This window comes from Lissotriton helveticus, chromosome 6, assembly GCF_964261635.1.
Source record: "Lissotriton helveticus chromosome 6, aLisHel1.1, whole genome shotgun sequence".
NCBI lineage: Eukaryota > Metazoa > Chordata > Amphibia > Caudata > Salamandridae > Lissotriton > Lissotriton helveticus.
In genome coordinates, this window is record NC_136067.1 from 1146673066 (window position 1) to 1146687357 (window position 14292).

Consider the following 14292-nt stretch of genomic DNA (forward strand, 5'->3'; position numbering starts at 1 on the left):
TGATGGTGTTCCAACACTATGATTACAGTATGTATATGAATATCGACATCGAAAATGATTCGCCAATAACACTGGGTTTGTTGAAGTGACATTACATACCCTCTGACCCACACTGACATCACAGGGTTCACTAATAGTTCTTCCCTTTACTCTTTAACAGTCTTCTATTTGCTGCTGAAGGGCTAAGAAAGTGGGAAGAAGTGGGTGCCTACCAAGGGTAGCTGTAAGAGGGCGAAAGGTACTAAAGGGCAAGACAGAGGCATCATCTCCCATCTCTGGAAATCCAAAATGAACTGATAACCATAAACAGGTATAAATAAATAGCAATAGTAACTCATTTTCATAATCAGAACAAGCGCCTTACTCATTTTTCCACATTATTGTGAGATACCAAGCCCTAAATCACTGATTTCTGCTCGTATCTTTACCCCGGTTACCAGCGATCACGAGTACATTATCTCATGTGGTTCCCCATTCCAGGACCTTTTCCACTCACATTTTCCATGTGCTTTCTACATAAAATCTACCTGGAAATTTAGTTGGTTTGATGGGGTGTGTACCTGCCCGCTGTAAAACTCTAGCGGGGTGGTATATTCTGAGGAGCCATCACGCAGCAGGACACTGAATGAGGCCCTCAATCTTACATCTCAACATCCAACAACTTCACATTCCACGCACCAATGTTTTGCAGAATAAAAGGACAATCTATTGGCTTTGTCAGTGCTTCCATTGTGATAACAGCTCTTGTTTCTGTGGCAGCATTCCCTGGGTTTTTGAGAACCCACTTTTGCCATTTCATTCCTGACAAATAAGCAGACATCAATTCCGATATTTTCTTCTCAATTTCTCACTCTGGTGAATTTCCTAAATTCAACAAAATGCAACACAACTTAGAACAAGTAAATTGTCCTCATTTAGCAACTATGCCTCAGGTAGAAACATAAAACAAACCACGTGAGTCAGATTGTGAAATACACATTTACGCTGCAAAATACAGGAATTAAGGAGCGGATTTATTGAAAAATTTGTGGGTTTCTAGAAAATGTAGAGTCAGATTAAAACAGAACATAAATAACATATCAGGAAATAGTTACAAATAAATATATTGCTCTCTGGCCATGACGTCATTTGCATTTACCTTTGCATTGACAGACATTTAGAATTATACCGATACAGACAATACCACATCTTGAGCGGGGCATATAGAGGAAGTTGTTGAGAGAACGAGAAAGGAGGATTACAGAGGAAAAATTTCAAACTTCAATCATATTCTTCATAAACCACAGTTCATTTCAAAGAAAAGTAAAAGTGCAACGACAATGCTTGTGAAACATAATTACTGTTACATAAATGTAATACCTTTGTACTGTCACGGGAGAGTAAAAGATAGCCATGTTTTAAAATCACAGGTCCTGCTGTGTGGCCCAACTATCTGTAAGTGATTCCTTCATATTAAAAAAAATTATGCATTTCAGCATCTTGGTTAATACCCATTTGAAAATTGTAAACAAAAAAAGTGGTGAAAGGGGAACGAATCCGTAATAAAAAGTAGAATTATCTATCGGAGTTTCTCGATCCGTTCCGGAACATACCAGGTTAAAAAATCTTGAAAATAACACCAAAATCAGTGCAGTCCCAAAGTGTGCAATCATTTTTAAAACCCGAAGTATGTTCTTGCGGGATCCCTGATTGATCAGTGGTAGGAGGTCTTGGCCTTGTTCTTAACTTTCACTTGCCCTTATCACCACTAAATTTCTCCTTGCTTTTAGATAGAAACGTCAAGCCCCATTTCACAGTTTCTGTTCAAGTCATAATCACAAAATGGATGACACCTCTCGGTGCTTATTTCACAAATGCACTTGCATCTGCATAGGAGCTAGGATCCGATTCGAAGAAATCCTCCATCCTCCACTGCAGCGTTTCGAAAGTTGGCCTCTCATCTGGGACTTTGTTCCAGCACTCAAGCATTATGTCGTACAAGTCCTTGGGGCAGTTGGGCGGTTGAGGCATTCTGTATCCTTTCTCTAGTTGTTGAACCACTTGCATGCCGGTCATACCTGTGAAAAAGTAATAGGAAACCTTGAGTGCATAGCCTATTCAATGGAATCAAGCTACTGCATTACACCAATATGCTCCAGTTGGTATGCTAATCCACATGATCAAACCATTACAGCAGTTAACAGAAAGGGCTCATTCGGATTTGGTAATCCCTATTAAGTCAAAACAGGATTAGAATGGTAAATTCATGGATGTATAGTGACGTCATCTGGACACTCCATCAGCCAAAAGGGGTGGTTCTGGTGAACTTTAGTGGATAAATGAGGAGGTTTACTGGGGGGGGGGTAGGGAGTGATCAGAATTACTGATTCCCTCTGTAATTCCTCATTTCTAAAGGACTCTAGGGGTCTGACCAGTGGCGTAACGAAACTTGAGCGGCCCCTCCTGCAAAGTATATGGAGGGGGGCCCCCACGCTCCGGACCCAGTCCGGGGCTCTTAGGTCAGGGCCCGCTGCCTATGCACGAGGGGCCCCTGTAGCTTGGGGGCCCCACACTGCAGGGCCTATTGTTACACCACTGGGTCGGTTGGGAATCCCCGGCAGAGCTACCTATGCCGTGGTATTGGTACGTACAGGTTGTGGATTTACAGGGTTTCATAATGGGGACATTGTAAAGAAGCCCACAGTCTGGCAATCATTTAGGTCTATGTATTTTAGTAATCTTATCTAATAATCTACTTTCTTTATGAATTTAACATAAGGGAGGACAATTTGCCTTACCCCCAGAGTAGGATCCCATACTGGCTACACACAAGTGAACACAATGAGGCTCATTCGCAAATGAACAAGTAACCATTGATGGGCAGGCATAAATCTGTGTTAGTCTTAGATGGTCTCTTTATATCGAAATTCACAGAGTTCCATAGTGTTGCACTCAGAAATATACGTAGATCTTGTGGGGTAAATTCTGTTGGTTTGATTTAGAGTTTGGTGGAAGAGTACTTTGTGACAAATGTGGCGGATATCCCACCCACCTCATTACAAGAACCACAGAATGTATGCACTTGAAATAAGGTGAACGGGATATCAATCAAGTTTGAGACAGAGTTACCAGACGCCAAATTCTAAATCGGGTCCGCAGTCTCCTTACCCCAACCCTAACCAGTTCTAGAAAAAAATATTACGGTGATATTTGTTTTTAAATCTCCTTTGGGAGTTACTTTCCCCTGGTGAAATATCGCCTCTCTTTACATTGGGGAATATTCCCTTCCTGTGAAATCCCTGACTCTACTCTCTTTTGTAAAAACAGTCTAGAGACATTTTAAAGCATGGGCAAAGTGGGCGCTTGCCCAAGGCCCCCACATTCAAGGAGACCCATAGGAAAGTGAACTCTCCCTCTATTTGACCTGTCTATCTGTTTCTTTAGCTAAAACTCGCTCTATCTCTGCTTACCTCTACCTCTACCTCTGTACCCTGTGCCATTTTAAGAATTCATTTTGGGGATTTGAGCAAGACATATCACTATGTGGTATTGAAGTAGAAGGAAATGAGTAATATAATTCAAATGTGTCTCCTATATGGGCCCCCAAATATGTTCCATGCATGGGCCCCCAAATTTGTATTGCTAGGAGCCTCCAAAATTCTTACGAGGACACTGAAAAGCACTTTTCCATTTCCTTAAAAGCGGAAAATATAACATAATACTTTTCAATGCACTCAAATGTATAACATTGTGGGAGTTCTTAAGAATTTGCATGGACATCCTTCATAAAATCCTATTTTCTATAAATGGTCTCTATCGCATGCAAAAACGTCTACTAAGTAAAAAGAGTTTGAGGAATTCCCAGTAGAGAAAATCCAATAAAAATCTTAACTTTTTTCGCAACTACCCACGGAGGTTAATTATAAGCCATGTATGTTCATTTAACTAAATAAATATTGCCCACAACAAAGTTTACCGAACTTAAACTCATGCACCCACTGACACTGGGAGTTGTCACACTGGTAGCTAGTATGCCAAAAACACCAAACGTGTCAAAAACACGCCACAGACCTACCTGCTTTCCTTAATTTAAAGCTTCACCCTAATTTAGGAAGTAATCCACTGTGCCACACCACCACTGTGAAGGTTTTATTGCATACACAAGGATAGCCCTACCTATTAATTTATTTGATACACCAGTAGGGCTGGCATAAAACTCATTTTTTATTTTAAAACTAGCTGGATTATAAAGGAAAATGCAAAGTCTGGTGATCTATTTATTGGGTAAAACTACTTTATACATTGAAAGTGCATGACTTTCATTAAAGTGCTGACTTAGTGTGCTCGGTGGCATTTTAAATGTTAATCACAAATCCATGATGCTTCCCTGGGCTCAGTGGCGGCAAGCAATGCAAAACTCACCATTAATGCTGCCCCCTCACGGTGCAGCACTTCTCTCCCCGATACTGGTGTCCATGAGCAGGAAAGGACTTCCTTATTGCCCAGTGGAACAAGAATCGAACCAATCCTGAAGCTGCTGCTCTCATGCTGTTTTCAACATGAGAGCAGCTCCAGGATTGGTTGGAGCAGGCTAACCCAGCGCTCATTTTGAGGCTGGGGGCCTGTGCAAGCAATCCCCAGCTGTTTCACATCCCTGGGAATGCTGGGTCTACAGAGCTCATGTTGGGCTGGCTGTTGCAAGACAGCCGGCCAATTCGGAATGCACACTGTAGACCCAGCAGTCATCCTGACCCAGGATTCAGCCCCGCCCCCCTGCCCTCAAACTTGCGTTGTACACAGCGTGAGCCAGTGGCAATTTAAAATGCCATTTTATTTATTTCTGTTTTTCTGCTACGCTCGCAGCAGGCGGGGTGATCCTCCACCGCCTTTTAGGAGGAACCACCTGCCTGGGCTGTTGGCAAAAAAGTGCCACTATGTATTCATATGCTTTATTATTCATTTTAAAATCGACTTACTGTTGGTCAGTTTATTAAGACGGTGTTTCTTCTTTGCTGTCCCGGAAATAATTAAAACTGACCCTGAACCGGTGCCTACAGGGCTACATATATACATGGGTTTAACATTTAAGGGCACTGATGGATTTCTCAACAATGACTATAAAAGCTAACCCGTAATCTAACCCTTGTCAGTAATACTGACCCTGTTTACATTTCATGTTGCGCTTTTCTTGAAACCATCAAAGTATTTTCTTATTCCCAAGATGTATTCCTGTTAATTTTTTTAATGCAGCATACTGCTGTTGTATAGTGCATACCCTCGACTAAGTCACCTCTAGGTGTCTGAGTGGTTGCAGGGTGTGTAGAGGGTGTTCATTAAAATTCAGTGAGAGCTCTTGAATGGAGGTTAAAGGTAGTGCAAGTTTCTCACAGAGCCTGTCAGTGGGTCATATAAAGGTGTACAGACTACATGCACATGAATACCTATGGTCACCTACGTGCCAGTTGTAATCACCATTATATGTTAAAGAGTGTGAAAAAGATACACACTTCTGTGAAAAGGATTACAGGCAGTAGAAAGTGAAAAGAAAGCAATTAAAATGAAGGAAGTGGCATATGAAATGTGTAGATGGAGGAGTTCAGAAAGTAATGGAGAGAAACACGGTGTAATTGTCTAACAGAGGGAGGGGTTACAGAGGAAAGTGACGTGAAGAGGAAAGCAGGAGTGAATGAGGCATTCTGAAGTCCACTACCCCTTCCAGGGACCTAAGCAATGTTTAATTCACAGTCTTGTAGTTTCTGAACTAAAGTATCTGCAGTTCTAATTAATGACCATATTAACATTGTAGTTACTCTTTTATCTTATACTAGAAGCTTTGACAAAGCCAATAGATCTAGCTTGATTTAGGCGTATGATCTTTGTTATGTGATATCTATGTCTGGATGCACTGAGAGATAGCACACCCGGGTACCCAAATATATACTGCTGTGTGAAGCACATGATTCAAGTTAATGTTTTAAGCCACAGCCTAAATCACATGCCACGCTTCTTAGAAAGGATTCCTAGTTATGTTTCTTTGACCATGACCCTTTTCGAGACCCGCCTCGTTTTTTCCAACTTAATGTATTGTTTAAGACTGTATGAGTTGCGAACATGTTTACACCGATGGCCTGCCCTTCAGTAAGTTTGCCTGTCTTTTCTTGGCACTGCTCCCAATGAAGTCTGTCTATGTTTGCCTGTTTTCATACCACGTCTACACGTCAAACAAGCCTGCTGCCGACCTCAATGGTCTGATTTCTCTAATCCCCCAAATTTACTGCCTTATTCCCAACTCACAATTTATCCCACTCGCCACTATGCACATCACCATCCTCTGTTACTCCCTCTTGTCTGCCAGAAGCAACTCCCCATGGCTACCCCTTAAAGCACTCTTCCTTTGAAGGTCACTTAAGTCAGCTCATCCATCCTATCCGCTGTCAAAGGCACCCCCTCCCAACCTCAGATAAACTCATCCCACTGTAGTCCTAAATCGACCAGCGTCCCCCAGGCTGCCTGCTCAAACCACAAAGTAAAAGTCACCAGTCTGTGCCACACTCTCTCAGGCCCCCACACCCACGCCTCTCACATCCCATGAAGCTACTGGATGTCCCAGGCTCACCTGGGCTATTGCCCACCTCGTGGGTGTGGCTTTAACATCAAACCTTTCCCTCCATGAACTGTAAGCCTAATAAAGAAATATCAAATGGATGCCCTATGCAGCTGACCAAATATCCCTTTCAGCCCCACCCCACAACTCCACACCAGGGCTATTGCCTCTTCGATGTCTCTGTAACAACTTAGCGTTCTCTCACAATACACTAGTCTAAAACCTGTTTCCTTTCTGCAGAACAATATAGGAGCAAAAGCAACATATTCCTTCTTACTACTTAGGCTATAACTAAAATGGAGATAGCATCAAGCTCTATAGGGCAGTGACCACCAGGGTCCTTTCATCCCCACACGCCCTCATTAATACATATCTCACACCACGCGCCAGTGTTCTTTTTACTCACTTCGAACTGGCAATCCTGTCTGTTTGACGCATCCCTTTGTTTGACAATTTACAAGCCTTTGGTAAATCATACTTTCATATTTCTGTGCCCCCCCGCTCTAAGCCTCCACACCCTCTTAACAACCCCTCCCCCCGCCCAGCCAGGTATCACTTCAACTGCAGCATATATGACATCAGTTTTAATCATAGCCCTGCCCTATTCCCATATTCCTGGTCCCAATGCCGCGGCTTGTTCAATAAGTGCATCTGCTTTCATTTGCAAGGCATTGGTCCTACAGGTTTGGTGGAGAACATTTATGCCTGATATTCTAGAGGTATAGAAAGGAAACAACGGTTCCTGTGATCTAATGCAACTGATTCAAGCAATACAAAGGCACAATCGCAATATGAAGGGTGCAGTAATGTCAGAGGGCAAGAAAGCATCTACACAGAAAGTTCAATATAATATGTTTTATTATTTTTTGAAGAAACAAAAAGATATATGTACACTTCCTTACAATTTAAATGAGCAAATATTTGTGCATTGTGTGCCCAAGTGAAAAATGGAACCTAAATGTGAGTTACAAGGTGAATAGTTATATATCAGTTTTTCATAAATCTAAGAAACGACCATTCATGTATAATTTTCAGCAGCATAAGTACACAATGATATACGCTGGGTAATGGTTCGTTCTTTGTGTTTGTCGATGGCGTTTCGACCCTTCTATCAATGCGGGGTCTCCTCAGGACTAGTGATGCATGGACATCTATAACAAAATAATAAAAGCATAAGGCCCATGTACCTGCAGAGATGCGAGAAATTACGGAAAAGGGCGTAAAAGGACTTGAAATGGCGGTGTTTACCTGAATTGTTATAAACGCAGCCTTTGTGCAAGTGATGTGCCACAGTGAGAAGTGAAGAAAATAACTCACATGAGGACCCAGCCGGGTTCTACCGTGATGAGATAAGGAAAGGAAAGGAGCAGCAGGCGTCGACAAGCACAAAGAACGAACCATTACCTAGCGTATATCATTGTGTACTTATGCTGCTGAAAAATTATATATGAATGGTCGTTTCTTAGAACTTATGGAAACCGTGTATATAACTATTCATCTTGTAACTCACATTTAGGTTCCATTTTTCACTTGGGGACACAATGCACAAATATTTGCTCATTTAAATTGTAAGGAAGCGTACATATATCTTTGTTTGTTCAAAAATCATAAAACATGTTATATTGAACTTTCTGTGTAGATGGTTTCTTGCCCTCTGACATTACTGCACCCTTCTGTCGTAAAGGAAACAGACATCAGAGGAGTTCCTGATGATTTATTCAATGTACAACTGGACTGCCAAGCAGAGAGACAACTCCATGTTACATTCAGGAGCAACTGTCATCATCAGAACCCCATCACAAGACAGAGTCTCTCCATAGAATCCCCAATGTACAAGGCTCCAAACACACAGCCTTCCAACAAGCAGAGGCAAGTACAACATAAGATACTACATAGGTTTCCCTTTAAAAATGAAAGACAAAAGGGAACAAAAAAAGTATAGTAGAAAAGAAAGAAAAGATAGAAAAGGAACGGAAGAATAAAGATATAGGAAAGACTGAGAAAAGAAGAATAAAAGTAATAGGAAAGATAAACACGAAAATATAATGCGGTACAAAATTAAAAACTGCCCAAAAAAACTATTTACCAAATAAGAACATGAGCTTTAAACTCTATACCTCAGGACAGGTTGTCCCGTGCAATCTTCATCACTATTGCGAGCATTACTATAGAGTGAGTTATCAGACTGATAACTTTTCACTAAGCGACTCTTATTCCACCAATGCCCATTGGTGAGTTTGACAGAGTTTCCTCTAACATCACTGACTTTGACTGGTAAACTAAACTTAGAAGATCCCTTCTTCACATGTGTAGGTTTCTTGATGGAAACATAATCACCAGGATATATATCTACAACTTTAACTCTTTTTTTAGAATCAAAATACATCTTTTGTTTGGTTTGTACACGCTCTAATTGATTCCTAACATCTTCATCATTCCATTGTACTCCTTTGATCCACTTACTCATCCAGCCTGGACAAGACAAGGTGGAGGCTCTGCGACCACATAAAAGTTCAATAGGTGAAACACCTGTAGTTGAGTGAGGATTAGTTCGATAAAACCAAAGCATACTCCTCATTGAACTGCTTACTACACATTTGTTCGACAAAGCCCATTGTATGCATTCTCCTAAAACCCTGTTCATACGTTCTACCAAACCATTGGTTTGTGGGTGGTACAATGAACTTTTAAGATGCTTTATACCACACTTGGACAGATAATCCTCAACCTCTGAAGCAACAAATTGTGTCCCATTGTCAGTCACTAGGTATTCTGGGAATCCTTCCTTCAAAAACACATCACTGAGGAATTCAACAACAGTTCTTGCACACACTTCTCTCACAAACTTGACTTCCGGCCATTTTGAATATTAGTCCATAAGGACCAAAGCGGACGATGAATCAAGGGCATGGAATGGCCCCACAATGTCCAACCCTAAGTTACTCCAAGGTGCCGGAGGCAATTCTATAGGTGACAAGGGTGGAGTTCGCAACTTTACAATTTTATCACAACTCAAGCAAATTACACATGACTTGACAAAATCATCAATTTCCCTGTCCATTGAAGGCCACCAAAACGAAAGCCCCGCTCTTTTGTTAATGTAGCACCCAAATGTCCCTCATTTATTTTTTTTTTAAATAGGTTTTTATTGCGGATTCTGAACAAAAATCTCAAATCAGGACAGGCAGTACACTTAGAGCATCATTGAATAACCAATCCAAACACAATAATATACACAGCCATTTAGCCCACAACCCGGAGGTCAGGCGGCGTGGAATGTCTCACAGATATGGAAACGCCAGTGAGCCCGCCCTGCAGAAATAGTCAGTCATCTACGATACACAGTTTCCGCTTTTAATCCCCCTAACAACAACTCCCCTTACAACCCATTCACAACGAGATAGTGCCAGGACTAGGCCTGGTGCTGGAACCAATGTGATGGCAACCTATTATATATGGTAAAGGTGACCAACTATAGGACACAGTTCGCGCGCCTCCCTGTCCTCTAGGGATAGTCTTCTAGGGTCCCTAAGCTGCAATCTGCCACTAGATCCCAGCACCTAAACACCTTATGGCCCGCATGGTGATCCTAACTACCCCGAGGTGAGTGTGTCTTGCCCTCCCCCCCTTGCCCAGCTGCTGCTAGTGTGAGTGTATATAAATTACAGTGAAACCAGATCACGACATCGCTCAGTAGAATCTACTGTATAGTAATGCTCCATGTAGTCCTTTCCAATTAGTGCTCACCATCATCAGCCTCGCCTCCTACCATATAGTCGCGCAGCGCCTGCACGATCAGTTCCCACGCTCTCGCCATATCCATGCATTTATCAGTGGCACTCCTGGTAGCCTGCCGCATTCTGATGACACTCTCACACCCGCCCATTTCAACAGCTCAGCCATCCACCGCTTCACCGATGGCCCCTCTTTAGATTTCCAGTGCCAGGTGATCTCCCTCTGGGCCAGCATAAGGCCCAGATCGATAAATTTGCTAGTGAGTTTCGTCCGCTTTGTATGAGGGAACCACAGTAGCAAGCATGCAGCCATATCGAAATCCACCTCCCTATCTGTAACGGCGTTCAGGAGGTCTCCCACGTCACGCCAGTATGACCCTAGTCCCGGGCACCCCCACAGCAAATGATCCAAGTCCGCCTCAGGCGCCAAACATCTCGGGCATACGGCGTCCCGTACCCGAAAATATCTCGCTATCCTCTCCGGGGTCAGGTAAGCCCTATGAATAATGAAAAAATGTATCTGTTGGAAGCGGGCATTCCTCGTTCCCTTCCAGGTTCGCTCTAAAACATGGCCCCAGACTACATCCGGAATGGGCCTACCTATACTAGCTTCCCAACTTGCTTTCAGTGCCCCCAGCGGGGCCAGACCCTCGTGCCGTAGTCTATTATGGAGGCAGGTAACCGCCTTGGTAGTGCCCGCAGCCATAACCACGTATTGACACACCATAGACGTCTCCGGTTCCACCAGCCCCCCTTTCCAGTGTTTTTGCATCGCCGCGATCACTGCCGCATGCAGCAGGAAATCCCCGTCTGGCAGACCAAACCTGTCCTGCACCTCCCGGAACGGGGCCAGTGTCCCCTCGACGTATAGATCTCCAACTACCTGCAGCCCTAGTTCCTCCCAGTCCGATAGCGGGGACCAGTCGCCCCCATGCGGCAGCGCGGTCAGCATTCCTAGTGGAATCTCCGGCGCGTACGCTCGGGAGATGGCTGCTCTCTTCAGGCTCCTGTTCCAGCAGAGTCTGAGCGTCCTTTCTTCCAGCGTTAGGTCCCTCACCTCCAGTTTCTGTTGCATGATAATGTATGACATAACATGCCGTTGGATACCCTGCCCCCTAGTAATGTCCGGACCTCTGAATTCCCTGGCCACATGTTGCGTCAGCACCTGCAGTTGAGCTGCCAGATAGTACAGCTCAAAATCTGGCACCGCCATCCCCCCCTCTAGCTTGGGCCTAGTCAGGGTTGTCAACGCTACTCTGCGCCGTTTCTGCCCCCACAGGAATCCGGTCACCAACATCTGCAGGTCCGTAAACATGCGCCGCGGGATCCACACCGATAATGTCCTAAAGTAGTAAAGTAGCCTCGGGAGTGCCACCATTTTCAAGAGCGCTACACGGCCCAGCACAGATAAGGGGAGAGAGGCCCAGAAGTTTACGCATCGCCCCACGTTTCCTTCCAATAGGTTCGTGGCCTCATGGTAAATACGGACACCCAGATATGTGAAGCTGGAAGGCTCCCAGATCACATCCAGCCCAAGGGGGGGGCTGCGTGTGCCCTCCCGGAGTGGAAATACACAGGTCTTAGACCAGTTTACTTTAAGGCCTGACACTTCACCAAATCGTGAGAGCATGGCTACAGCTCCCTCTAGCGCTTGTCCGGGGTCGGCCAAGTACAATAATAGATCGTCCGCGTACAGTGATATATAGTGCGCCTTCGCCCTTTGCGTCACCCCCTGAAATTGCACGCCCGTCCTTGCCAGTGCTGCTAAAGGTTCCATGGACAGTGCAAATAGCAGAGGAGAGAGCGAGCATCCCTGCCTCGTCCCCCTACGCACCTGGTAAGCTGAAGAGATTGAGGACCCCAGTCGCACCCTAGCCGTGGCCGAGGAGTACAGTACCCTCGTCCATCGCCGGAATCCCTCACCTAGGCCAAATTTCGCCAGTACCTCATCTAGGTATTTCCACTCAAGGCTATCGAAAGCCTTTTCAATGTCGACAGACAACACCACCGGATCATGCTGCGAGCCCCTAGCATCATCCAATATCTGTAGTAAGCGGCGCACATTCATAGATGTGTTCCTGGTAGGGATAAACCCTGCCTGGTCGACATGCACCAATCTGGTCATGAGCGGCAGGAGTCTGGCGGCCAAGATACGACTTAGGATCTTGTAGTCCACCGTCAGCATGGATAAGGGTCGATAGGACGTTACATCCAGCGCCTCCCTACCAGGCTTCAGCAACGGAACCACCAGCGCCTCTCTCATCGTTTCGGGTAGATGTCCCTGCTGTCCCGCTTCCGAGTATACTACCAACAGCCTAGGTGCCAAAATGTCAACAAATTTCACATAGAATTCTATGGGCAACCCATCGACGCCCGGCGTTTTGTTTTTGGCCATCTGTTTGATGGCCAGTTTAATCTCCGCCAGCGTTATGGGACCCCCTATATCCTCTGCATCCTCAGCCTCCAGTACCGGAAAAGCAATAGAGTCCAGATACGCACGTATTTCAGGCGCGTCTACCGTTAGTTGGCACTCGTAGAGATCAGTGTAATAGGACGCGAAGCGCGATAAGACCACTGCCTGCGAATAAGCTACGTCCCCCGTTTCCGTTCTTATGCTCATTACTGGGCACCCCGAGGTTCTGGATCAGCAAGCCTGGCAAGGAGCGTACCCGCCTTGTCCCTCTCCGCATGCACCTTGACAATATATAGCTTATAATCGTAGCACCGCAGCCGCTCAGTTTCCTTCGCAACCACTTCCTTGGCCTCAAGCAATCGCGCCTGCAATTCCGGTCGTTCCGGTCTACGTTGCTCTAATCCCCGTAGCACACTCTCAGCCTTCGCCAGGTCAGTCAAAAGCGAAGTCCGTACATTAGCAAACCTGCCCATGCACACTCCCCTCACCACCACTTTCATCGCATCCCATTCCACCAGTCTCGTCGCCGCCGTGCCCTCATTCTCTCTGAAATAGTGTGCTATGCCCTGGTGGACAGCGTCGCTAAACACCGGATCCTCCAGCGTGTGGGGCTGTAGCCTCCATGTGGGAATCGCCGATCTCACCTGTTGCCATTGTACTGATATCAGTAAGGGGTTATGATCTGAAAGTGTCCTAGTTAAGTATTCCGTGTGTCTAACCATTGCGGCCAGGCGATCACTACAGCGTATAGAGTCTATCCTCACATGTAATGCATGTAATGCTGAAAAAAAAGAATAATCTCTCATTGCAGGGTGTTGTTCTCTCCACACATCTAGTAACCCCCAACTGTCCTGCCACTCCTTCCTCTGGGTAGCTAGCCTGCGCACTGTCGAGTCGGTCAATGGCGGATGGGATCTATCCAGGTCCACATTAGTTATCGAATTAAAGTCCCCACCCAAAATGACGGGGCCCGCCAGGTAATGCGCCAATGAGCCCGACAATTTATCAAAAAATAAGGCCTGTTCCGTATTAGGGGCGTACACACTACACAGGGTCACTTCTCGACCATATAGCCTCCCCTCCACCACCACATATCTGCCCTCCGGGTCCACCCGCTTAGAAATGACCTGGAACGGTATCCCAGCTCTAACCCAAATTAACACACCTCTGGCAAACGCTGAGTACGTGGTCCCAAACACCTGCCCCCGCCACCTCCTCTGCAGTGCAGCACATTCTGTTTCAGTCAAGTGGGTTTCCTGCAGCATCGCAATCTGAGTTCCGCGCCGCACTAAGTGGGCATGCACCTTGTGACGTCTCACCATCGTCCTGAGACCACGGACATTCCATGAAATACATTTTAAATCAGGTAACGTCCCCATAGTAGTCTCTTCTGTACAAAAGCAGCACCAGCCCAACACCCCTCACAGAGCAGCAGCTGGATCCCCTAACCCCAACACCCAACAAAACCCCCCAAACCCCTCTCCCCAGGACAGGACTTAATAACCCAGCTTCAGCCCCGTTCCAAACTTGCAACATAACACACATCACGCTACTCTGTGGAC

The 14292-nt window shown here is 45.2% G+C and overlaps 1 protein-coding gene across 1 annotated transcript in view; it reads right to left on the reverse strand.

Annotated features, from left to right (window-relative positions):
• Positions 1 to 992: 992 nt before the first annotated feature.
• The window catches only part of FRK (fyn related Src family tyrosine kinase), a 250477-nt gene continuing 237177 nt past the window's right edge, over positions 993 to 14292 (reverse strand). Inside the window, exon 8 of the mRNA XM_078648805.1 lies at positions 993 to 2057. Within this exon, the coding sequence (XP_078504931.1) occupies positions 1843 to 2057 (215 nt within the window). The 3' untranslated portion in view covers positions 993 to 1842. The remainder of the gene's footprint in view (positions 2058 to 14292) is intronic.